General features: G+C 35.6%; 1 protein-coding gene and 1 pseudogene across 4 annotated transcripts in view; one reads left to right on the forward strand and one right to left on the reverse strand.

Annotated features, from left to right (window-relative positions):
• The window catches only part of LOC105492606 (LDL receptor related protein 1B), a 1,932,714-nt gene that overhangs the window by 654,202 nt on the left and 1,250,943 nt on the right, over window positions 1-27,569 (reverse strand). For all 4 annotated transcript variants that reach the window (XR_011609732.1, XM_011759820.3, XM_011759819.3 and 1 more), the window contains exons 23-25: window positions 25,386-25,631; window positions 7,176-7,373; window positions 4,830-5,034 (exon numbers count right to left, since the gene is read on the reverse strand). Coding sequence is in view for 3 of the 4 variants with exons in the window: in XM_011759820.3 (XP_011758122.2) it covers window positions 4,830-5,034; window positions 7,176-7,373; window positions 25,386-25,631 (649 nt within the window). In the remaining variant the exon portion in view is untranslated. The remainder of the gene's footprint in view (window positions 1-4,829; window positions 5,035-7,175; window positions 7,374-25,385; window positions 25,632-27,569) is intronic.
• Window positions 17,034-21,634, forward strand: LOC105492630 (leucine-rich repeat-containing protein 57 pseudogene; annotated as a pseudogene).

Below are 27,569 nucleotides of genomic sequence, written 5' to 3' on the forward strand. Positions count from 1 at the left end.
ATAATCTCTGAAAACAAACTATGAATTTGGAAGTTATAGGCAGTCTCTGAGTATTTGTGGATAAGCCACCTATAGATGTAGATAAAGCTGTACTTCCCACTCTGCAATGATAACACAAAGATTTCTGATGCATCATCTTTTGCCTGTATAACAATTGGGAAATTGGTGTCTACCTTGTAACTTTCTATCCAGTTAAACTTTGAATAGTTGTGGTGAGTCCAACTATCTATCAGTGACCCTGCAATTCTGCATTGTCTATATTTATATTTACTAGAAATAGGCACTGTGAACTCTGAAACATTTTTCTAGTGGGAGAAAAATATGGCTTGGGACATTTTGATTCACTAAAATAAGTGATTGTGTCAGTTTCTTCACTAAACCTAGCAGTGTTAGTATACTTCCTCTATAGTGGTCACTGTGAGACTAAAATTTCATCAGTTTAAGTGAGAAACTCCAACACTTTTTATAAATAACATGTTATAGAATTAGTCACCGTAAAAGTGTTCTTAACCTTGCCATAACACAGTTCACAACAATCTTAAGAGCTGATTTCAATGATCATCCTTTCATAAAATTCTAGGTACTCTTTCATATACTTGATAATGTGCTACTTTAACAGAATCATTTTTTCCCTATTACTTTCTCTTTGGATGGTTAAAATGCATTAGCATTTCAATGATTGCATTATATCCTCAAGTATACGAAGACTTAATCTCTCTCCTTATAGGATGTATAGAAATGTTCAGCCACAGTAACTTTTAAAAAAAGAAACTGCAGTCTACAGTTGCTGCAGTTCCTCCATTCATGCATTAGTAAGTGTCTGGATTAAACTGGTTCAAAAGACCATGAACAACTTGTACCATTATAGGCATAAAAAGGCCGTTATCATCTATCAGATCAAGCAGCAGAAGGTAAAAATAAATGATCCTGATTAAAAAAAATAAAATAAAATAAAAAATAAAATAAAAAAACAGGTTACTTATCTATAATATTTAGTTCTTTTAAAATCAACAAAACCTTTATTAGTTCCATTTAAGAATATTCCTAGATAAGATTAAAATATTCTTTGGATGTCTCACTAATCTTCACAATTACTATTTCTGCTTTCACCAATGCAACTTTTATGGCAGTTAAAAACTTAGTTTAACTAAATTCAGTTTTAGTTCAAAGCTGAATTTTTAGTTCAGTTATTATGACAAAGGAAAACTAAATACTAGCTTTAGCAATAGAGCAGGAAGATGCCATGCGGTAGCGTAAAGACAAAGGTAATGAAAGTTTAAGAACTGAAGTGAGTACCTTGTAGATTCTGTACACCCTGGCGCTTGTTACTCTCCAATAATAAGCTTAATGTTTAAAACGGGGTTCGTGGTCTCTTTCAGGTCACCTTACCAATAAGTGCATTACCTTAAAATGGAATGAAAGAAAAATAGCTCCTCCCTAAGACTCTTAATTTACCATCTTGGAATAGTTTGTCACTTGGGAGATCAGGTCAAAATCCAGAATACTGAAGGAATATGGCATGATGACAGATACGTTTTATAACCCAAAGTGAATGTTGGTGGATTTTATGCCGGGGAAGCAAAGTAGTCAATTAAAAACACTTCATATTGGCATCTGTAAAAAAAGGTCACAAAGACCTTGATTGCTGTAGAAACCTCACATGAAGTAAATGTGTTTTGTGGGGCTACTGTTAGGGCCCGTTTTTTTCTCAGCTGTGTTAAGGGAGAAAGTGGCTAGTTCTGAACCTTTTTTTTTTCATTTGTTATTGTAAACAAAGTTCATAGTTTTACCCATTCGCTGTCTTTACTGTATACTTCACATTTTAAATACATCCTTGAGTTCATGTAAGTTGCATATAAACAAATTCCATTTATATGCATGCATTCATTTGTTTAACATTTACTTAGCACAAGTATATATTCAAAGAGGCTTAGAAGGATTTTACAGACTGAAAACAAATTCCCTTGCCATCAAAAAGCTTAAGATTTAGTAGAAAATAGAACAGTATTTATATAAATCATATTTCTCAATAATTAGTGAATTTTATCTAAAATCAAAAATTTCAAAAGAAGTTTAAATTACTCTGAAGTTCATATCAATGCTGAGTCTCTGTTTCCCTATGTATTTGATTAATAGTTTGAGAAATTAGGGAAAATCTTATTTTTATATTGTACATGGTACTAAGACAGTAAGCTGAGTTTAAATAAAATGATATTTCAATGTTACTTTTCTTGTGCTTGGCTTGGCTTTGCTGTAAGTGCGTATGTGTGTGAGTGTTTGTGTGTGCGCGCGCATGTGTGTGCACGCACGCGCTTTTTGTTGCTATGTTCTAAGCCTACCTTGTGCAAGGTCCAATATTAAACTAACCTCAGAACTTTTTACCAAAATAGCTAATAAACTTGAAAATATTTTAATATTCGCATTACATTTTTAATCTAAAAATTTACATTTTAAAATGTGCTTTGTGATGTTTATATAAACTTTATATCTTAATCATATCAACCTCTGTAAAATAACTTTTAACAATAAAAAGCCTATCGAATCATGACACAAAAATCTGTCAACGTTCCAGTTAACACTTAGAGTTTAATGAATTAGTACTGTTGTCCACACTCTGGTCATTTATTGTAGAAACGATTGTATAAGCATTGTTATCCTATTTTTAAAAATTATTATTTTATTACCAATGTAATTATCTTAATTAGTCTCACTGTTTCATAGCAGCAGTCACTGGTGGAAGGCATCAACTCCCCCACAAGCATTTTTGAGTTTCCCCTACTTTCAGGCTAGCTTTCTGTTTAACTTTCAACTCTTTGAGGATATTTCATACTGAAATAGTACTTGGTATTTTCACTTAAATAGTATTTATAGGTTGTATGTCCTTGGTGTTTTTGTTTTCTTTACTCTCAGGTTGGATATTTTCAAAACTGAGATAAATAAGTTGATCCTAGCATTGTTAATATAATATCAGTGGAAAATGAGGTATCAACTGCAAAATCTATCTGGTTTGGTGAGGCCATTTTTAAACTTTCATACACCTGTTTTTGTATGTTCTGTGTCATTTATAATTTTGGAATTATTCATATTTTTCTTCTCATGTTGGTATACATGCTATGATTACAATCTTTTTCCAAAATACTACTTTTCTTTTATTCAGAAAGTTTCTCATGCTGACACAACTTAGGTCTGATAGGTAAAACCCTTATATCAGTAGTTGGCACTGGAGATAAGGCCCTGGCTGATAATGAGCTTGCAACTTTGTGGGAAGTATACGGTCAGTATCAGCAATCTATTGTACCTCAGGAATAAAATATTGAAAAATAAAGACATGTCTTATTAACCATAGCAGGCTTTCTCCTGATAAACTGTTATTATAGGAAGTAATGAGTGAAATAGGTCAAATGTAGACTACATAAACTAGAGAATACCCTTCCAGGCTAAGAGAAACAGCTACTGCTCAGCTCATTGTTACCTGATCTCCCTATTTTACGAAACAAGGCAGAAAGCCAGGATCTTAAGTAAAATCTCTCAATATTTTAAATTTTGACAACTAATTCAAGCAAATTTAAAACACTGTGGAAAATAAAGCAAACACAGAAATGAGGGTGGTCAATTTGGAATCCCTGCTCTAGAGAAGTGGTTTCTGCCCCTTTCATTTCTGGGTCAAAATTGACGAAAAGAGACGTAAACATACTTCCCAATCTATTGACTTCTGAGTCTTAGGCATAGACAAGAGCAAAAGTCAGAGAGTGTGGCCAGGAGGACGACTTAGACATAGGCTGGCTTTTCTCTCTTCTTTATCTCATTGAACTCCCTCTTGGCTCACTCCTTGTTCATTGGAGCTCCTCTCTCATTGAAGCACTCATTGGCTTTCCCTGGACTTGACATTACTTAAAGGTACAAGCCTCCCAACGAATTCTTTTCTGCTAACCTTTAGACTCGACAATGGTCTTTGATTTACAAAAAAATTACAAAGGTCATAGTCGACAGGAATAACAAAGCATTCTCACATATCAGTTGCATATTATCTCCTATGTATATCATTCTCCTTAAAAACAACTGAAGGAGGAAGATGTTATTATCCCCAATTCATAGAATAGAAACCTGAAATCTAAGGAAAAAGAATACACTTGATACCCCCAGAGTATAAGTGACTGGGCAGGAATGGGAACCCACATCTTCTGGATGGAAATCCAGTGCCTCTCTTCTGTTCCTTCACAAAGGAACACACAAGGGAAGAGAGGCAGTAACCTGAGTTACTCAACATTGAACCTTGTTTTCCAGAATCATATGCTTTGTCTTTCAAATCTCCCAGTAGTCAATATCTCACCACTGGACTCCTTCAAGCTTATTTAAATTTTCTTTTAAACTGACTCCAAGAACATAAAAAATAAATAAAGGGTGAGATGGTTAACATCTGTGACTATTTAGAACAAAGACTGGCCCTGTAGTTTGCAACCATTAGAAACAATTACAGCATCTCTTTGGCAGGGCGAAGATAAATTCATTAAATTACTGCTTTGAAAAAGAGTTGCAATAGCTTCCAATAGGGCCTAATGCCCACATTTAGAAAAAAAAAAAATACATTTTGAGCCTCTAAAAGTACCTATGTAAGCAATTCTATAACCAAACTTGTGGCAATAAACTTAAACTAGTTGCTGTATATACAACTCACACACCCACCCCCACCCCACCCCACACACATACGTTAGCACAAAATAACCACTTTGACACTTTGACTCATAATTGATGAGATAATTGAATTCAATATTAAATTGAAAGCCTGTTTTTTATGCCAAACTCAATCTATAAAAGGCAAACTTCTTTACCCATATCTTGGGTCCAAAGCAATGGCCCTGGGGTGTTCCATGGCTCCTGCTATTAGTGTAGTTCTTAGGGAGCCATCTAGTTTAGCCACCTCGATTTGGTCCAGATTGCTGTCTATCCAGTATATGTTTCCTGCTATCCAGTCGACTGTCAGGCCTTCTGGAGTAGCCAGGCCATGCTCCACCACCACTTCAATGGCACTGACACCTGCAAAAGAAGGAAAACCAGTATGTGCACCCATTCAAGGATTGTGTTAAGTACAAAGGAAAAGGCCTACCTGCAACCAGCAGTACAAATTATTTCAATGTGATTTCCACTTTGAGAGATTGCAAAAGTGCTACTTAGCACAGGCAACACCAAGTAGTATCCAATTTAGCATTACCTATTACCCTTACCAGAAATCTTTAATCTAGTAAATCCTTTTAGTATCAGTGGAATCAAGTTTTTAAACAGCTCTGAGGTTAATAACAACACTGAGGTGGCAAAAAAAATAAATAAATAAATAAAAGTTTCTTCTTGTTTCTGACTTTTGTATTCAGAGCAAGGGATTTTGGAAACAATCAGTGCAACTTAACTCAAATGTTGATCTTCAAGAGTAGAATAAAATCAAAAGAAAAAGCCCACCAGAGCTCATACGCATTCTGGCTAATCAGCACTCACTCTTTTTCTCTTTGTGGAAGCATAACAGGTAACAGCTACTACTATATTAAACTTTAACAAAGATAAGCCCCAGATGACCCTCTTCCTCACCTGGGACCCTAAGATTTGTAAGATATAACAAAAATGTAAATAAGAGAAAAGGTATGAATAAAAATAAGCGATTTGGTGATGCCTACCAATATTCTTATTTATCCATTATTTAATTTCTTTCACAATTAAAAAAAATATTTCTTTTGTTTATTTTATTTTATTTATTTTATTATTATTATTATTTTTTGAAACAGGGTCTCACTTGCAGGCTGGAATGCAATGGTGTGATCACGGCTCATTGCAGCCTCAACTTCCAGGGCTCAGATGATTCTCCTACTTCAGCCTCCTGAGTAGCAAGGACTACAGGTGCACAAAACCATACCCAGCTTTCTTTGTATTTTTAGCAGAGATGGGATTTTGCCATGTTGTCCAGGCTGGTCTAGAATTCATGGGCTTAAGCATCTGTCTGCCTCAGCTTCCCAAAGTGCTGGAGTTACAGGCATGAGCCACTGTGCTGGCCAGCCAAAACTTTCCTTTTTAAACACCTTTTGTAATATGATAAATCATTGTAGTTTGTAACGTTGCTACCACATCAGTGCTTTTTGTTAGACATATTAACAATGTGTTTTATGAAATCGCTAACCAATTAATCCTATGAATCTAAATCCATCGTTTTAAATCAGTATATGGCATAGGATATAAGTTTACATATCATAATTATATTATGCGCTTAAATATGACCATTTTTCAAAATTGCAAAGGTGATTTAGAATGGAATTAACAATTTGAAAGAGATACCTTGTTCTTGGAATGGTATATGGAGGCAACATTTCAAGAGAAATATATATTTATGTCAAAGACTTCCTTTTTTTTTTTTTTTCTTTTTTTGTTTGAGATGGAGTGTCACTCTGTTGCCCAGGTTGGAGTGCAATGGCACAATCTCAGCTCACTGCAACCTCCGACTCCCAAATTCAAGCAATTCTCCTGCTTCAGCCTCCTGAGTAACTGGGATTACAGGCATGCACCACCGTGCCCGGCTAATTTTTATATTTTTAGTAGAAATGGGATTTCATCATATTGGCCAGGCTGGTGTGGAGCTCCTGACCTCACGTGATCCACCTGCCTCGGCCTCCCGAAGTGCTGGGATTATAGGCGTGAGCCACTGCACCTGGCTATTTATATCAGAGACTTTCTGCTTAAGAAAGGATTAGTTTAGCCAAAAGAGATAAGTCAAATTATGGCAAAAATATTTAGCTCATATTAGTCATCTTTGTAAGATTTTTTTCATTTTTTTAAATTATCTTGAAAGATGGTAGCAAAATTAAAAAAAAAAAAGTTATTCTAACTCCTAAAAATGTGACTAATGGTATGTAACAACCAATCACTTTGTTTCATTTTCTTGTAAATAAATTTCTTTGCCATCAGTCCATGGAAAAGTCCACGGTGGCAAATGGTGTGAACAGCATGAGCATCACCACTTCCTGCCCCCAACAGGTGCTCACACAGATGCTCAACACCCCTGATTTTACATATATAAGGGAGGGGATAAAGGACCAAAGGTCAAAGAATAATCAAAATTTCTTCTACTTATAATGTGTTCTTTGAATTTTCACTTAAAAAAGTAATCTAAACATTAAGGAAAATTATAATATATGTACCTCCACTTTCAGAAAGCTTTCCCCGGTATATTCTGTCTTCTACAACATCTGTCCAATAAAGTAAACTTTGATTGAAGTGAAAATCAAGTGCTATTGTGTTTCTCAATCCAGGAACAAGTAGACTATAGTCTCTTTTGTGAAGATCAATCCTTCTGATCTCATGACGAATAGAAAAGATGATGAATGCTTCAAACGGATCTGAAATTAAATTTATGTTTAATAGGCTTATGAAAATGTAAACTCTGGTAATAAAATGCTTGAGATCAAAATATATTATTTAAAAGTATAATTTATTACATAATTCTCCATCTTAAAACAGCAATTTCTTTTAATCCAATATTTAACGGAAACTTGCAAAACTTAGGTTTATATGTATTCATTAGAATAGTTATTAGGGAGATTTTATTGCTTGAATTTACATATACCTGACACTGATTAAAGAATAGAAGAATTATTGTCACACAAAAACAAAATGGGGGTTTTCTGGGTTTTTTTTGTTTGTTTGTTTGGTTGGTTTTTTTTTTTAGAATTTCACCTGACAAAGCTCAGAAAAATCACCATAGGAATTTCTAAGATGTGGCTAAAACTAACTTTGCTATTCTCTTAGCTAACTACCCTATATTTACAGATCCATAGAGAAGAAATATCCAACAACAACAGAAAAAGATTTCTGTGAAGAAGTTGTTGGACTTATAGTTAGGGAGTGCTTCCATTAAGAGAGAAGATGGCGGCTTTCTGCAGAGTCCAAAAATATCATAACTATATCATTCCTTACTGGTTTCTTTTAGCCTGAAACGGGCCTGAGTAGAGAGAAAGGAAAGAAGCTTTGAAAACGGATATGAGATTAAAGTTTCTTTTAATATTATTGTGTCTAAAAGAATGTTTCAGTATCTGAAAGTTACTAAAATTATGTTATTTCAAAAATGTATCAAACCCTAAACTAATTACTGTGAGACATACTGATGTATATTGTTGTGATCACTTAGATATTGCAGTTATTTATTGCACAGTATTGTTTTTTCTGTATGACATTATTGTGACTAGAGCTAACTGAAAAATTGTGCATCAAAAACATGTACAGAATAGTTCCAGATAGCTCCCAAATAAAACAAATACTCTTAAAATTTAATACCCTGGATTTAGCATTTTTAAAATAAAGAAAATGTTTGTGTTGGATGCACAGTTGTTTAAAAGAAAAAATATCTAATTTTGGATTAGCTCTTATGTTAGGTCTTTGATACAATTTGAATTAATTTTTGTATATGGTATAAGATAGGTTCAGATATCATTCAATTGCATGTGAAAATCTAGTTCTCCCAGCACTATTTCTTGGAAAGACAATTTTTCCTCCACTTATGTTCAGAATTATCTCACACCATAGACAAAAACTAACTCAAACTGTATTACACACTTATATGTGAGAACTAAAACTACACTACTATTAGAAGAACACACAGGCATATATCTTAGCGACCTTCAATTAGGCAATGGTTTCTTAGCTATGAAACTAAGACTTAATCACCGACTAAGATGATTATAATAAGAAAGCTGGATGACACAGCTGATGGCAAAGATGTAGAGAAATTAGAACCCTCATACACTGCCAGTTGGCTATTAAGAAAAAATGCAGTCACTTTGGAAAACAGTTTGGCTCTTCCTTAAAACATTAAATATTGAGTTACCATATGACCTAGCAAAAATTCCAATTCTAATTGTACACCAAAGATAATTAAAAATGCATGTTCACAAAAAAACTGGTACATATTCATAGCAGCATTATTCATAACCAAAAATGGAAATAATTCATATGCCCATCAACCGATGAATAAAAAAATGTTGTCTATCCACATGATAGATATATTATTCATCAATACAAAGAAAATAATTACTGGTGTATGCTAAAACAAATGAAAACATTATGCCAAGTGAAAGAAGCTAGTCATAAAACACATATTACATGATTACATTTATATGAAATGTCTAGAATAGGCAAATCTTTAGGGGTAGAAAATAGATAGATCAGTGGTTTCTAGGGCTGACGGGAGGTATTAATGGGAAATGATTGCTAATGGGCATGGGGTTTGTTTTGGGATGACTAAAGTGTTCAAAAATTAAATAGCTGTAACAGTTAAACTGAATTTTGCACTTTATAAGAGTGAATCTTATGGTATGTAAATTATATCTAAATACATTTGTTATTAAAAAAATGTAGTAATGACTGTAAAAACTTGTAAAGGGCATAAAACTGTACAAATACTACTTGCAGCTCACTGTTAACAGTCCAGGCTCACATATATCATTAATTTTTAGCTCATTTAGTCATTCCTATAACCTTCCTCAGATCTGAAAAATTTTCTATCTACATTAAGAAAACAAAGAATTCCAATAATTTAGTTCTGTTTCTTTTCTGTGCATTAGAGTTAGTTGAATAAAATAGAGAAATTATTATTAGAAAAATTAAATGGAATATTTCAACTCAAAGAATTTAGAAAATAAAAATAAATTAACTCAAATTTGAAAATAACAACAAATATAACCACAGAAATTGATACAATATGACAAAAGATATTACTAGCAAACCCAAAGCCATTTGTTTAAAAGAATAACAAAATATAGATTAGACCTATGGCAGACTTGATTATATATATATACACACAAATACATACACATATTACATATACATATACATATACATATACACACATACATAGTGATAAATTAACAGTAAGAAGAGTGAAAATAGAAAATATAGAAAATAAAAAACAGGCGACAGAGCGAGACTCCACCTCAAAACAAAAAAAACAGATGAGTAAGATATGTATTTTAATAATACACTTGAAAATATGTAAAATAAGTTAATTCTTAGAGAAACGTGTCAGCAAAATTGACTTAAAAAGAAATAGCCGGGCGCGGTGGCTCAAGCCTGTAATCCCAGCACTTTGGGAGGCCGAGACGGGCGGATCACGAGGTCAGGAGATCGAGACCATCCTGGCTAACACGGTGAAACCCCGCCTCTACTAAAAATACAAAAAGAAATTAGCCGGGCGTGGTGGCGGGCGCCTGTAGTCCCAGCTACTCCGGAGGCTGAGGCAGGAGAATGGCGTGAACCCGGGAGGCGGAGCTTGCAGTGAGCCGAGATCGCGCCACTGCACTCCAGTCTGGGCGACAGAGCTAGACTCCGTCTCAAAAAAAAAAAAAAAAAAAAAAAAAAAAAAGAAATAGAAGGCTGGGTGCGGTGGCTCATGCCTGTAATCCCAGCACTTTGGGAAGTCAAGTCTCGTGGATCACCTGAGGTCAGGAGTTCAAGACCAGCCTGGCCAACATGGTGAAATCCCATCTCTACTAAAAGTACAAAATTATCCAGACATGGTGGCACATGCCTGTAATTCCAGCTAATCAGGAGGCTGAGGCAGGAGAATCTCTTGAACCCGGGAGGCAGAGGTTGCAGTGAGCCTAGATCACACAACTATGCTCCAGCCTGGGTAACAAAGTGAGATTCCATCTCAAAAAAAAAAAAAAAAAAAAAAAAAGAAAATTTGAAATGATATATAAGCATTACAAACATTGATTTAATAGTAAAATTATACCCTCCAATCTAATTTATAAAAAAGAAAAACTTACAAGACTAAAAGTAATTTAACAAACTGGTACTCGGGTTATCTACATAGACTGCTGCCAGTCCACAAACTTTGTTACTAGTCCATAATGAAGTCGCATAGTAATCGAGAATATTAAGAAAAGTTTACACCAATTATAACAGCAAGACCACACCCATTTTATTGGGCAAAATTGGAAGTCCAAGAATTATCAAAACATCACACATGGAGTGCTTCCTATATACTATAATTATTCTTAAACTTTTCTTTTTGAGATAGAGTCTCACTCTGTTGCCCAGGCTGGAGTACAGTGGTGTGATCTCAACTCATTGAAACCTCTGCCTCCCAGGCTCAAGCAGTTCTCATGTCTCAGCCATCTGAATAGCTGTGATTACAGGCATGTGCTACCATACCCAGTTAATTTTTATATTTTTAATAGAGACAGGGTTTCTCCATGTTGGCCAGGATGGTCTCGAACTCCTGGCCTCAAGTGATCCACTTGCCTTGGCCTCCTAAAGTGCTGGGATTACAGATGTAAGCCACCGGGTCCAGTCATTCTTAAACATTTATAAATCCCAATTTACACAGTCCTCACGAAGCCTTATGAGGTGGGTGATGTCACCCCCATTTTACATAGGAAGAAACAGAGACACAGAGAAATTATATAATTACCATGCCAAAGTCACACAGCTAGTAAATGGAGAAGAAGCAATTTGACCCACGATGGTAGCTAGTGTTAGCAAAGATTTGGAGAATGAGGAACTTTCACAAAGTGTTGATGGTAGTGTGTATTTCTACAACTATTTTGGAGATATATTTGGCTATAATAGACTTAAACATGTGTAAATGAAGATGCACATACTCTCGAATATGTAGCTCAACTTGTTTACATTTTCATATGTAGATATCATAAGGCCATTTACTACAACATAGTTTGATATAGCAAACCTTAACAGCCACAGAGGAATGGCAAACTGTAATCTTTTTATAGAGGATAATGTTACAGAGCAGTTAAATCTCAAAATCATATTTATGAGAAAAAAAAAACAAAACCTAGTTTCAGATGGGTTACATAATGCACATAACTTGTGTACATATAAAAGCATAGTGTTAACTTTTGTTTAAAAACACAAACTGTAAGGATAGAACAGATACACCAGGCTCACAAAAGAGGCTGACTCGGAGGATGGAGAAATGCATATACAGAGGGCTTCAAAGTTATCTAATATTTTATTACTTTCAGAAAATCATTTAAATTGTGCATGACATATTCTAAATATTTAAAAATATTGTCTGTTGAATACATTATTCCCACTATTTCCAAACATATTTGAGTTTATAAAATGAAAAGTGATTAAAAGCACATCTGTTTTCTTTGAACAATGACCTTTACATTGACTATCTTATTAAAACTGCTCACAATCTTTTCGAGTTCTTGTATCCTTTATAGTCATTTTATGTCGAGAAAACACTTGTTTGATATTTACTGAATCATGCTTGACTAAAATAAAATGAACAAATAAAATAAACTAGTTTACCAAAGATCAAAAATCAAAGTGTATATTTTCAAATGATTTTCTATTAGAACTCTTAATCTAGATATCTTCTTCAAGCGCCTCCGCTTTCACGATCTCTGTTGACTTATTAGATTACTATTTCCCCTTTGAGAAAATGAAGTTGTAATGAATAGTCCAATATGTTATTTCATAAACCAGTGGGAAATGATGAAGATAGAATTTTAAAATCCCTTCTTATAATGGTTTTTACTTTAATTAAATGAAACCTTGTAAAAAAGTATTTGGAGATAAAATAAATGAAGAATTTTCTAGTTTGTTTCCATCTTGACATAGGTATATTAACCTCCTTTAGGGCAACTCCATTTAGAATGAATATAAATAATATGTGAAGTAACCATCCATTTTTACTGTTTTCTAACAATTCTTCCAGTATACTAGCTTCTGTCTCATAAATGACTGAATTTAACAGCTCAAACCAGCATATTATCCTCTTAATAGAGAAGTGGCCTGAAATCTTCCTCCTTTAGCACATCATAAGAGATGAGATATGTACAAAATAAAGGAGGTTACAATTTATACTTTGTATAAGTGATGAATTTCATTTTTATAAATCTAGTGCATTAAAAGAAGCTTTTAGAAAACACTCAGAAGACTGTTATCTTCTATGTACAATTGTCTTCTTTGTTTTTCTTTTAGTCCCACTACAGATTTGCAGAATGATTTTTATCAGACAGACTATGAAAGCCGCAGATGAGTTGTCTAAGAAAAAGAGTTCTTCTTCAGATCCTTTCAGGGTAAATTGCTATTACAACCATACAACCAGCAATTCTGTGTGAAATCCCCTGATTCTTTACCATATATATAATATCATCAAACAAAAAGTGATATTACTGTTACAATGTTTTCTCTCCTGCTACTTCAGAGTTTTTACTGTATTTTCTGTTCCTACATTTAGGAATTTATTTGAACTTTTCCCTCCCATCATCAGATACATTTATTGTACACAGTAGCAACTTATGAAGTGGTAAATGGTGTATTATTTATCTGGCCCAATATATATCATGACTTACTTCCCTCCATTTCTCTATCTATAGCCATATTGGGAATGAATGATAGTTAAATATTTCTGAAGTATAATATATAGGTAGGCAGAGGAAATAGAATCTATAGAATGAAGGCCAGGATGAATTTTCAAGTATTATTCAAACTATACATATACAAGATGATATCATCAGCTATCTTTCACATTTTTTTAAGAGCCAATTTTTGTTTCCCTCTTAGTAATCACTTTCCCAAGTATTTCTGGATTTTTAAAATATCTCTGCTTTGTATGTCAAGTTCGTGATTTGCTTTTTTAACTCACCAATTCTTTTAATTAACAAGTTGTAAGAATCTTCATTCGGGGTGTGTGTGAGGGAGAGAGAGTGAGAGAGAAGAACATTCATTCAGGTAAGAGGTGGAACAACAACAAAACCTGCATTTCTAGGATATAGTCCAGTGTCTTTTACTAGATTTAAATATTTTTGATTGCATAAAAGAATAAATGATAATTATAAAAATCAGTGAATGAATAACAAGCCTAGAAGATCCTAAATATGATGAAAATAATTATGCGAGGAAGAAGAAATATGCAAATAAATGAATCAAACAAAGGGGTAAGTGAGGGAAGCAGATGCACAGACAACGAGGACTTGTTCAACAGAGGCCACCGTGGATGAAGTTCATAGATGGGCGACTGGATGGAGGCGATATCTGAAATGTCTAAAGTTTAGAACATAGTGTTGATTTCTACAAATTAATAAGAAAAAGCAGTAATCTTCATAGGAGAATGACCAAAGGAAATTAAGGTTAGTGAGTATATGGAGAGGTGCTCAAACTCATGAGAAATAAAACAAATGCAACAAAAGCAACAATATATCATGTTACTCCTATATATTAGGGAGAAAATGACAGAGTGGATAATTTTGAGAGCTGCCAAGGATGCGGGAACTTAGATAGTGTACTGTCGGTACAGATGTAGACTGTGCAACCACTCTGAAGAGGAACTGGTTCTACTTAGTCATTGTAAGTAGAAGCACATTCTATGATTGTTACCGGTCCTAACGGAATTTTTATCCACATCTATAAGAATGCAGGTAAATGTATGTGTATGGAATTATCATTTGTGCAGAAAGTTAGGAGTAACTTGAGTGTATTTACATGGCAGAATGGAAAAGCATAAAAGACGCGTGCACGCTCTATGACACTACCTAGTGATTAGAAGTCATAGAGTAGGTGTACGGTTCATAAAGACAGTGCTGACTAAAAATGGTAAATGACAGACTGTAATATGTATAATACCAATTACATAATTAAAAAGGTATGCCTATGTAAAACAATAACATAGATTTTATAAGATAATATATGAACTACATTGAAATGATTTCCTCTAGAGACAGAGGTAAGGAAGAGGGGTAGACTTTAGAAATAAAAGTTAAGAAAGAAAGAGAAACCAAGGGAGGGCATGAAGAAAATAAAAAATCTCACATAGACCCAATGATAATACTGTGCCAGGAAGTGAGGAGTGTAATCAACTCAACCCTTCCTGCATGATCTTCAAAAGAGAAAGAGAAAGAGAAGAAGAGAGGTCATAAATATGAGAGTAATTGAAGAAAAAAGAAAGGACCCAACTACTTAGAGGAAGTTCTTACATTCAATAATCATTTGTTGCAAAATTTTCAAATGCTTCATAAGGTATATAAAATATTTTGACTCAATCTCAGCTTTTATGAAGGTGGATGCAAGTGGTAACAAAAGTAAGGTCACAAAATGTTGACTATTCAAAGGCATATAGGAGTGTGTGGGCTCACAGCACAGACAAACTGCCTGGGTCTTTGCAGTATTGTGTAAATGCTCCTGCTTTGAGGTCAGTAAGAATAAAGTTCAAAACCTTTGCTCTAACATCTCTTAGCCACAATCTCTTACCCTGAGCAAATGAAGTAACCTTTCTGTGTCTTCATTTCCATAGATATAAAATGAGAGATTTAAGACTATCTGGTTTCTTGGAAGTAATAAATAAATGATCATACTTTAGGTGTTGGGTAAATGGTATCTATTCACAATTATAATAATTAACTTGGAGAAATTATTTGTAGATAAGGGAGTTTTGAAGAGTGTAAAGGATTCAAATTTCCAGGGGGAATGTGGAAGATATTATTAAGTCATAGATGATAGTAAACGGAATATTTGAAGATGATGATTAAATGAAGAGATATATATGAAAGCGCTTTACACATTCTTAGTCGTGCATATACTATCATTACTCATGATGAAAATGGCAATAATGTGCCTAAAGTCAAAATCCACAGTGAATGATGATGAAACATCACGTTGGAGAGGGAAAATGAACAAAAATGAAGAAAGCTCTGAATAGCAGACAGAAAGGTTTGAGGTTAATTTCATAGATAATAGAGAGATAGTTTTAAGATCTGGATGGAAACTGATATGTAAATCTGTCATTCTTTAGAGAGAAATAAAAGAATGGATGATCGGATTTTAAGTCCCCTACAGCTTCATTCCCGTGATGGCTTCACTTTTATCACTCACTACTCCCCAAGGCAGCAAATCTGCTTATCACTTTATTTTTCATCTTGACCTCTTTCTATTAATTTTCATTTTCCTGAATCCAGATTTTCCTCTGTCAGTAAAAATACTATGTTTTTTTCAGTTTCAATATCCTCCTCCTCAAAAACTGGAGAAACAAGAAGATAAAAACAAATTTGCTAGAGAGAAGACTGCCATCATCATTAGAACATATGTATCTCCTGGCCTGTGCTGTGGTGCAGATGCTACTTAATTATAGAGAGATCTGAATCCAAGAAACACTGTGAAGAAAAAATTAAGACATGGAGAGAGAAGGCAGCAAGAAATTTGAAAAATCAAAGATAAGTTGAGGTTGTGGGCCCTGAAGACCAAAAACAATACTACAGCTATTGACAGAATTACTGATAACTGAGGGAGAAGACAAAGGGTACTCTTAGCCAACTAATCTTGAGGTGACCTGATGCTACCTGGGGAAGTAGAATTAGATAGTAAGAAAAATGATAGGCTGGGCATGGAGGCTTACACCTGTAATCCCAGCACCTTGGGAAGCCAAGACAGGAGGATCACCTGAGGTCAGGAGTTTGAGACCAGCCTGGCCAACATGGTGAAACCCTGTCTCTACAAAAATACAAAATTTAGTTGGGCATGGTGGTGCATGCCTGTAAGCTACTCAGGAGGTTGAAGCACGAGAATTACTTGAACCTGGGAAGCAGAGGTTGTAGTGAGACAAGATCATGCCACAGTACTCCAGCCTGGGTGACACAATGAAACTCCGCCGCCAAAAAAAAAAAAAAATTGATATAGCTGGAGATGTAAATGCCACAGTAATCATATCTGGGGTGATAAGGGAAGGTTCAGGGTGGAAAGGAGTTGTCCAAGGAAATACACATAGAGGCATGTGAAAATTAAGCTTTGGGTAGTGGACACAGTGTACCAAAACACAACCATTATATGTACGCATTTTTGTGCTTATATTCACAATCTCTTTCCTAGAAATGATTTTAATTAAAAAATAAATATAATTTTAAAAACCTAAAAATGAAAAAAAAATTAGAGAATAAGAACTAAAAAAAAAAAAAAAAAAAAAAAAAAAAAAAAAACTAATGCGAAAATACAACCTGATTCAGTCTGAGATTAAAAAAAAAAAAAAAAAAAAACCTATAATGTTATTTGCAATGTTACTAGAAATATGCTTCAAATTTGCCATTGGGCTGCCGGATAAACAGGAATGGAGCCAGAAGAAAATGCAATCGAAACAGGAAATTTTCCCTGACCCCTTCACAGGACTTGGACTTGCGAAGCGGGTGGCTCCTTTACTCAGCCTGCAGCTCTCAACCCCTCTCAGGAAGGGGAGCACACAGGTGAGTGCTCACAGGGGCCAGAAGGAATGCTTCTGGGCGCAGGCAGGAGCAGAACTCTGTGTGGCCTCTAGAGCCTCAGAAGGCATGTTACAGTGCGCTCTTTTAATTTGCTGTCCGTGGGTGGCTTAAGTGTTTAACATCTCAGTGTGACAACCCCCTGTATCCCGAGCTCTTATTGGGTGTCAGGAAGAATCAGGTTGCACAAAGAATTGAAGATGGTAAATGCAGGGGATTTTATTGCTGATGAAAATGGCTCTCAGTGGGATGGAGAGCTGAAAAGGGGATGGACCAGAAAGGTGGCCTTTCTTGGGAGTTCAGCTGTCCCAGGCCAAATTGAAAAAAAAAAAAGTTTTTCAAATTATAGCCATGATTGTTCCATTCCTTTTTCCCCTTGAGTTTTCTTCCATAGTTCTCACATCTTTTTTTCTTCTACACGCTTTCCTTTTCTGATTCTTTACAATCTGGCTTTTGTTGAATTGCAGAACTGATTCTGTTTCCTCTAAGTTCACTCCTAATATCTTATTAGTTAAATAAAATAACATTTTATTTAACTAACACCTCTTCTGCAAGGTCCCGCCATCAAGCCATCCCTCTGAAGCCATCCCTCTGAAGTCAAGCTGCTTCTCACCAACGCCAAGCTGTTTTTTTTTTCTTTTCTCTTCTTCTCTGCTGCTCTGCTGGCAGTGGAGCCTGGGATTTTTATGAACACAGGGTGGGCCAGGGTGGTTTTGGAAAAGGCAACATTCAAGCAGGAAAACAGGGATGTAAAGTTCTCAATTTGGGCTGCGGGTCCGGGTTTGAGGGTGGGGCCCTTGCGGGGAACCTACCTGTTCTACCCAGTATTTCCCTGCCTCCTATCCACATCACAATCAGTAGCATATTTTAGGTGGTCCTAAAATAAATCAATACTTCAGAGAAGAGTGATTAATAATTGAATTACTATAATTATTACTAAATGGATTAAATTATTAATAAATGAATTAAAGAGGGAAAATGTAATTGAGTATTGAGATATATGAGAAAACTGAGATTTGAGATACATTAAATAAAAAATAAAAGTTATAAAAGTAGCATTTATGAAACATCATTTTATTTAACTACTAAGATATTAGGAGTGAACTTAGAGAAAACAGAATCAGTTCTGCAATTCAGCAAAAGCCAGATTGTAAAGAATCAGAGAAGGAAAGAGTGTAGAAAAATTTTTTAAAAAAGATGAGAGAACTATGGAAGAAAACTAAAGGGGAAAAAGGAAGGGAACAATCATGGCTGTAATTTGAAAAACTTTTTTTTAATGTTTTCTTTTGAGACAGGGTTTCACTCTGGCTCAGGCTGCAGTACATTGGCACAGTGATGGCTCACTGCAGCCTCAATCTCCTGGGCTCAGCCAATGCTCCCGCCACAGTCATCTGAGTAGCTGGGACCACAGATGTGCACCACCATGACTGGCTAATTTTTAAATTATTTGTAGGTAGGGAGTATCCTTATGTTGACCAGGCTGTCTTGAACTCCTGGGCTCAAGTGATCCTCCTGTCTCAGCCCTCCAAAGGGTTGAGATTACAGGTGTGAGCCACCATGCCCAGCCAAAACACTGCTATCATCATTTTATTTTTCTGTTTAATGTCAACAGCGATAAGGACAGGTATTGCATTCAATAGAAAGAAAATATTTTAAAAGGGGAAATCAACGGAAGATGATGGAAAAGAGAAAATGAGCAAGAAAAAGAAATTTGTATTTTTAAAGTCCAGTAGTAACTAGTCAGTTAATTTTTATTGAACTGTGAAATTGCTGATTTTCTTTCTTTCTTTTTTTTCTTTTTTTTTTTTTTTTTTTTTGAGACGGAGTTTCGCTCTGTTGCCCAGGCTGGAGTTCAGTGGCGCCATCTCAGCTCACTGCAAGCTCTGCCTCCCGGGTTCACGCCATTCTCCTGCCTCAGCCTCCTGAGTAGCTGGGACCACAGGCACCCACCACCATGCCCGGCTTTTTTTTTTTTTTTTTTTTTTTGAATTTTTATAGAGACGGGGTTTCACCATGTTAGCCAGGATGGTCTCAATCTCCTAACCTCGTGATCCGCCTGCCTCAGCCCACCAAAGTGCTGGGATTATAAGCGTAAGCTACCGCACCTGGCCAATTTGCTGCTTTTCTAAAAGAAAAGGGGTGAACAAAATACAGAATAAAGTTTTTTTGTTGTTGTTGTTGTTTTGTTTTGTTTTTTTTTTACATGCACAAAGTGCACTATACATTTCAGGAAGAGATGAATTACCAGAAGATAAAATTATCCACTTAAAAATGTTTCATTGTAACTTTAAAAGATGAAATACACTTTTGTTTCTCTATAAAATTACGAACAAAGTCAGATGGAAAATATAGCAATCTTAACAGTGAGAAATCATACGGTACTGCCAGAGTTTTGTTGGGGCTCAAAAAACAGCATCACAAAGTGAAGGCCTAAGAAGCTACCTCGGAAGCAAAGTCTCTCCCGGACCCTCTCCTGCCTTCCTGTTTTTCATGCTTCATTCTCTCCTCAGGCAAGCCATAGTAACTAGAATCTCTCTTTCCCAGAGCGAGTCATAGAAACCAGCAGCCCCGTTCCCCAAAGCCAGCCATAAAGCCTAAAAATACTATTTTAACCTTCCCAGACTATGATGGTTAATATTGAGGGTAACTTAATTCGATTGAAGGATGCAAAGTATTGTTCCTGGGTGTGTCTGTGAGGCTGCTGCCAAAGGAGATTAACATTTGAGTCAGTGGACTGGGAGAGGCAGACCCACCTTCAATCTGGATGGGTACCATCTAATCAGTTGCCAGCACAGCTGGGATAAAAGCAGGCAGAGGAGTGTGGAAAGACTAGGTTTGCTAAGTCTTCTGACCTCTATCTTTCTCTCATGCTGGATACTTCTTGTCCTCCAATATCAGACTTCTAGTTCTTCAGCTTTTGAACTCTTGTACCTGCACCAGTGATTTCCCAGGGGCTCTCATGCCTTCAGCCACAGACTAAAGGCTGTACTATTGGCTTTCCTACTTTTGAGGTTTTGGGACTCAGACTGGTTTCCTGGCTCCTCAGCTTGCAGGCAGCCTTTTGTGGGACTTCACCTTATGACTGTGTGAGTCAATTCTCCTAATAAACCCCCCTTCATGTATTTATCTATCCTATTAGTTCTGTCCCTTTAGAGAACCCTGATGAAGACACCAACCTTTTTGTTTAGGAGCTGGCCATAAGTAAATTGAAGATGCTCATTCCAGAGGTGGTCTGCCCCGTATCTTGGAGGAAGGAATGCTGCCCAGACAGGTTCTGAAGAATTGGAGCGGACAGGCTGTGCTGGATCCCCCCAGACATCTATTAGCATTAGATCACACCCTTTTTGTCCAATCATATTTCTACACACCTGTCCATACTTCATTAAGCCTAAGTGTAAAAAATGGATAGTTTTTCCTCGATCTTTGGGTCTTCATTCTGAAGGTTTCTATGTCACATAAAACTATCATCAGGTTCCCATCCAGGACTAAGTCCAGGGAACTCAACCTGGTTAGTGTAGGTCCTGGGGTTCCCCTGCTGAACCATCTGGCAGCTGAACCATCTGGCAGCTGAGCCATAGGAGAGATGTGGGCCAAAGCACTAGTATAGGAAACGGTGCCCTCGGTACTCAGGTGGAATGGGCACGCTAAACTGCTGTCTCCCAGTTTAAGGACTGTGGGCTGACCAAGTTCCTCTTAGAATTGCAGACACTAATGAGCAATCTCAGGACCATCGATTTGTCCAACAATAAGATGGAGAACCTACTGCCTTTGCTGATACAGAAGTTCACTGAGCTGAAGAACCTATCCCTGAACAACATAAACTGCTCTGCCTAATGAGATTATGCAATCCTAAACAAATCTAGAGATGCTATGCCTAAACAGCAGTCACCCGAGAAAGTTGCCATCTACCTTTGGGCAACTCTCTACCCTCAAGACCCTGAGCCTCTCTGGGAACCAACTGGGAGCACTATCACCCAACATTGTAGCCTAGGCCACCAGAGGTGGTGGACCTTTCCAGGAACCAGATTCAAAGTATACCTGACATAGTAGGAGAGCTGCAGGTCATCAGACTCATCCTCAACTGGAAGAAGATATCTCAGGTCTCAGTAAAGATATCTTGCTGTCCTTGCATTAAAATTCTTTACCTAGAAGAGAACTGTCCTGAGCTCATCATGGTTTCACAGAGCATCTGCAGTGACTCCCATATCTGTCCGCTTGCTATGGAAGGTGATCTTTTTGAAATAAAGAAACTTCAAGAACTGGAAGGTTATGATAAGTACATGGAGAGGTTCATGGCCACCAAGTTCTCCAGGTCTATGGGAACCTTACAGGATACTGACTTGGAACCTGTTGGAGTGTGGCTGATTGAAAGGCTCCTGTTGTTGTGAAGGGGTATCTGCAATAAGAAGATGATACTCCAGGAGATTATGTTTTTACTCAATGATCTTTTTTTTTTTTTTTTTTTTTTTTTTTTTTTTTTTTTTCCTTTTCAGGGCTCTTCTCAACAAAGCTAAAAGAAAGGAAATCAGGAGACAGGAAAAGTTCTCCATTTGAGCCATGGGTATGACAGTGAGCAAGGTTGGTCTTCAAAATCATCATTAGTTTGGCATTAAGAAATCAGTACCTAGCTGCTATTTTTATGGTGAGGGAGTGCTGCCTGGTAACAGAATAACTCCACACCACAGCTTGAAATTTCATTTAGTTTCAATGTGTGAGCTTTCATAAAGTCAGTTGCCATTTCATTTCTATGCTAACACTTCATATTTTTATGAAATTCAAATAATTTGTGAGAAGATGGTATAGTTAATCTAAGGATTTATTATTTTATTCCAGTCCGTCAGTTCAATTGCAGTGCTTATACTTGGAATTTAGGATTTACATAAATATGGGACTGTTTGTCTTGATTAAAAGCACGCTTTGTCAGAGAAGCACCAACACAAAACTAAAAAATGTTCCCCAAGGCTGCAGTAGCAAATTTTTTACTATTTCAGGCGACTTATTGATAGAGGGCTCTGAGGAGCTAAAACTGTATATGCAATACTTATAAGATAAAAGCCATTTTAATAATCAGTATTTTCTTAAAGATTTGTTAGAAATAATGTCTTCTTTCTGGTAATCTTTCCTCCTTTTTGTATTTATAACTCTACTAATCAAATTATCTATCAATAAATAATTGCTATATTTTAAAACAATAAAACAAAAAACTATGATCAAATAAATTTGCTATGATTTTCTCTCGTTAACCGGTCTTTGTTATAGGAGAGTCATCTACGACCCTTACAATGGGGAGGAAAGCAAACACCTCCTTTCTGCCCCTGCAGTTCTATTCTGAGCTGAGGGCAGAGGGGTCAATTCCATTAGGTGAGTTATCTCTGTCTCTGGTCACCTGTATTTGAATGTTGAATTACTCTAACATTAAACGTAAGTTGTAATTTATTTCATATGATATATAAGCACTCTAAGACATTCAATCATTTTGTTATGTGTATCCAAAACAAACATCTGGACATCTGGAGCCAATTCTCCTGTGAAATATGATCACAAATGTGTCTGAGGTCAATATTTGATCTATTGCTTTTTCATCTGAAACACACAGACGAACGAAATGACTATTAGCGTCACAACAAATTGCTGCTTTTCAGCCTCTCAAGCTGATTACTTTGTGTGAGAATATTGAAGAAGAAAGTGTAGAATAAACATCTGCTAAACTTATGCTGTGGGACTCAAATTTTAATGGTCATAAGAAAACTACTACAGAAATAATCACAAAACAAAACAAAATTTAAAGTAAAAGATTAAAATAATATAATAATATCTGAAAGAATATATTTATTTATTAACTGTATATTATTTTCCCAGAAGTGGACTGGATATTATTTAAAACACAAGAGAAAAGTCTATGACCTGAATTCTAACCTCAAGGTTTGTATTATTTTATTGTGAAGATAAGAAATAAGAAGATATCTAGGAATATAAAACAGCCGATTAAAAATGTGATCAGACATATTCAAGAACAATATATTCTAGACATAGAAAGAAAAAATAAATGGAAAGTAAGGATATCTGGAAGAAGACTTGATTTATGAAAAAAGACTTGAGTGAGTACGTCTCAAAGAATATCCAGGATTTCTGGAGATGAAGCGAGGAAAGTACAGTCTAAGTGGAAGAAACAAAATGAACAGAGGTTCATAATGTATGGGTTCTTAGCAGTCTGATGAAGCACGTGGACTCCACAGAAAGTTGTGTTTTTTTTAAATAATTTTTTTAATTTGTATTTTTGTGAGTACATAGTAGGTGTTATAGTAGCATATTTCTAGGTTATGTGGAGGCCTGATAGATAAGAAAGCAACAATATGAAAGGGGCTCCACGTTGGGGAGGGCTCCAGGTGGGGAAGAACAATGAACAATCTTTCGGACAGGTGGCTAATCTCATCATAAACAACGACCTCCTTGTCCTGTGGCCACGATGACCTCATTCCACAAGTAGCTCCCTCCAGCACCACCATATAAAATGTTCTTCCAGTCCCTGCCTCTTTGCAGACAGCCCTGTCTCTGCTGTGCTGCCTGTTGCAACCTTGCAATGTATTTTCGTGCTTTCTCTAATAAATCTGCCTTTCTTTACCTACAACTGTCTTGGTAAATTCCTTTACCCCCTGTGTCAATGGCCCCAGTTAGTCACTACCTATGACAAGTTACATGAAATATTGTGATCTAGGCATGCATTATATGATAATCACACAGGGTAAATACGGTACCCATCACCTCAAGCATTTATCCTTGTGTTACAAACAATCCAATTATACTCTTAGTTATTTTAAAATGTACAATTAAGTTATTTTTTACTATAGTCACCCTGTTGTGCTAGCAAATACTAGAAAGTTTTTAGAAGTGCAAAAACAGTAAGAACAAAGTTTTTTTTAAAGTATAGATGAGAAAACACTGAAATGCAGTTATTGAAATTAAGTAAAGTTTGAATATAATAAATGTATTTACTTAAATATTTATTTTGATGTCATGAAATTCAAACTTCATTTGATAGAGTATTTTAATTATTATTCTAATTCTTTTTTATCTCAGGAGAAGTTGAGGAGATATTCCCCCACAGAGAGGATTTTATTAGTATATTCAATAATAAGATCCAGCAGTGGGTCCAAGGAGTCCCACTACTGAATTAGTAGTGGGTTGCAAAGCCTGAACATAAGTGATATTTTGAGATATGTGCAGCAACTATAATGGGATATGAATATGTCTATTAATTCTATCAGCAAATTCATAGTTGCTGCTAATGACTTTGGTGGTCTGTGGCATACATTCACAATGGAAAGAAATACTAACTTTCAGTTAGAAGTTAAAATAATGCTATAATATTTTCCCAAACAAAGTTTCTGAATCTCTTCAATTTTATCCATGGACTTCTAAGTTTCCTGTGGACTCAGACTAAGAATCTAGAGAAGTGGATGGAAAGTGACACTTCTTTAAACACTCTGTGGCTGTGTGGCACAGTAACAAGTCCTTCATACTATTCTTACAACATGCTATAAGCAGGAAATGGTTATAAATGGGCAATGTTACTTGAAAAATGAGAAAACTGAGGCTCAAAAGTATTATGTAACCTGCCTAGGGTCACATACAGAATGAATATAAGTTATACAATTAGAGTCTGAATATCCTAATCTAAAGCCTTCCTTTGCCTTTCCCACTGTGAAAAACCACCTAGAGAATCCGCAGAATGTTTTAAATAAGCAGTTAGAAGATAAACACAACCAGAGCAAGAAATTTTCAAGAGCAGTAGAAATAACAACAGGGAATGTGGGGTAGGACCCCCTAAAAAAGCATACACAGAGAAACAAAGCAAATGCTTTTGCATATACAAAAACAAGCCCATCTGGGATATGATAATAAAATCAATGTTTCAGGAAAAAAATAATCTGATGGTAACAGTTCAATGGATTGCAAAGGTAAGGATTATTATATTATCTCTCCAGAAATTTTATAGTAGGTCTAAAGTAATACATAATCGTTAAATGCTTTATCTAAAATGAGTTGAATCCTTTTATTAATTTTCAGAAGCAGTTTTGGGGTTTGGTTTTTTCAAGATATATCCTTAAATATAGCAACACACACAAAACAGTTACTTACCAACACTTGTACAACTTTCACCATCTACATCCAGCTTCCAACCTTCATAACATGAGCACTTAACTGTGTGCTTGTGCTGCTCACACACTTGGCTGCACTTTAGATGGTTGCTACAGTAATCCACAATTTCACATGTTTTATTGTCTTTGTTGAGTTGAAGTCCTTCAGGGCAGGAACAGACAATTCCCCTTCCAGGAACAACAGAACAGTGGTTGCTACAGCCTCCATTGTTCAGCGAACATTCATCTAGAGGGACAGATTATAGGTCTTATCAATTGCTTTCCTCAGTTAAATACTAATCATTGAACTCAATTCTCTAAGCCTACAATTAGCCTACAAACGAAGATAAGAAAGCCCTCTTTGGCTTATTTTTTCTTCAGGGATTGGTATAGAAAAGATGATAGAATTCATCCAAAGGCCAAATTTAATTCTATATGATAGAAATTGTAAATGGAAGATTTTCATTTCTATAAAACTTGGGAGTATAGTTTGCTTTACCCCAGAAATGTAAAGTGAGCTCAGTGTTTCTATCACAACTGGAAAGATTATGCTGAGCCTTTTAGCAGCTGTGCAAAATCATTTGTAGAGGTCTTCCAAAAAAGATGTATATACCATGATGATCTGAATATTAGACATATCTTGATGTTAATAAATGAACAAGTATATCCATATACACATATATGAATATATAGACATAATGTCTATGCATCTTTTGCAACACTTGTACAGTCTATTTTGGAGTTATAATGTAGAACGGATTACTTTTTATCCTTTACTGGCTGTGGGCATTTATTTTTAAGTGAATTGTATATTGTGCCCCACATATTGGTTAGTAGGATTCATTCAATGACGCCATGGAGACATCATAAGCAAAACACTAAAAAGAAAAAAAAAGTTGTCCTGGTATTTTGGCTGAAATAATGAGCAATAGTATTGATTACACAGAAAATACGATTGATTATATAGATAATATGATTAGTTTGTAAAAAAGATTAGCTTTTTAAACAGCATTTAAATATACAGCTGTCCTTTAAATATATTTATTTATTATTCTACTTCATCACCAAATTGTAAGCTCCATGAGGGTACAGAAAATATCTCTTCTGTTTACCAGTGTATACCTAACATTGAGTAACGAGTTAAAAATATTTGATGAAGGCCGGGCGCGGTGGCTCAAGCCTGTAATCCCAGCACTTTGGGAGGCCGAGACGGGCGGATCACGAGGTCAGGAGATCGAGACCATCCTGCCTAACACGGTGAAACCCCGTCTCTACTAAAAAATACAAAAAACTAGCCGGGCGCGGTGGCGGGCGCCTGTAGTCCCAGCTACTCGGGAGGCTGAGGCAGGAGAATGGCGTGAACCCGGGAGGCGGAGCTTGCAGTGAGCTGAGATCCGGCCACTGCACTCCAGCCTGGGCGACAGAACGAGACTCCGTCTCAAAAAAAAAAAAAAAAAAAAAATTTGATGAATTTTTTAAAGTCGAAAAATTGCATAAAAGCACACATTATCCTACATTTTAGTCAGAATTGTCTATTTGAGAAAATTTCAATATGACACTCTTATAACCTTAAAGAAAATGGCAGATAACTGTCTTTGAAACCACACCATTACCTACCACTGTGTACCATTAGATACATAGTAATAAGGCTGAAAGAAGCTTTGTCTTTCTTGGCTTTAAAAATATTTTCAAGTGGATTTCAAACCGTATTGAATTGTGTATGTTTTGAGATATACTAAAAAGACTATTGTCTAATAATTGGTAAATTGCAGTAATATTTATTTATATAATGCAAATATTTCTGATTGTCTATGAAAATGTATCTAGTACAAAAATTGGCCTGAAATGTAAGGCTTTTAAAAACATATCTACATTTTAAAAGCTCTGTATGAGTCAACTCTTCTTCATATAACGTCACCATCAATGAAGCTACAGTAATAAGAAAAGGAAAATGATTATATTAACTATTTTCTCTAGCAATTCAAGTTTCGTATTATTTTGAAGAAAAAAACAGGTTCAGCTCTTGGTTCCTCCAAATATGTTTCTCATCCATAATCAAAAGCATTTCAAAACAGCAGTCATTTCAAAGTATTTGCCCCATTTTAGTTCAATTGGCATTCTTTTCCCAGAAAATAACTGTAAAGAAATGTCATTGTGCCCAGGAGGTTTAAAAAAAAAAAAATTG

This window comes from Macaca nemestrina, chromosome 11, assembly GCF_043159975.1.
Source record: "Macaca nemestrina isolate mMacNem1 chromosome 11, mMacNem.hap1, whole genome shotgun sequence".
Taxonomy (NCBI): Eukaryota; Metazoa; Chordata; class Mammalia; order Primates; family Cercopithecidae; genus Macaca; species Macaca nemestrina.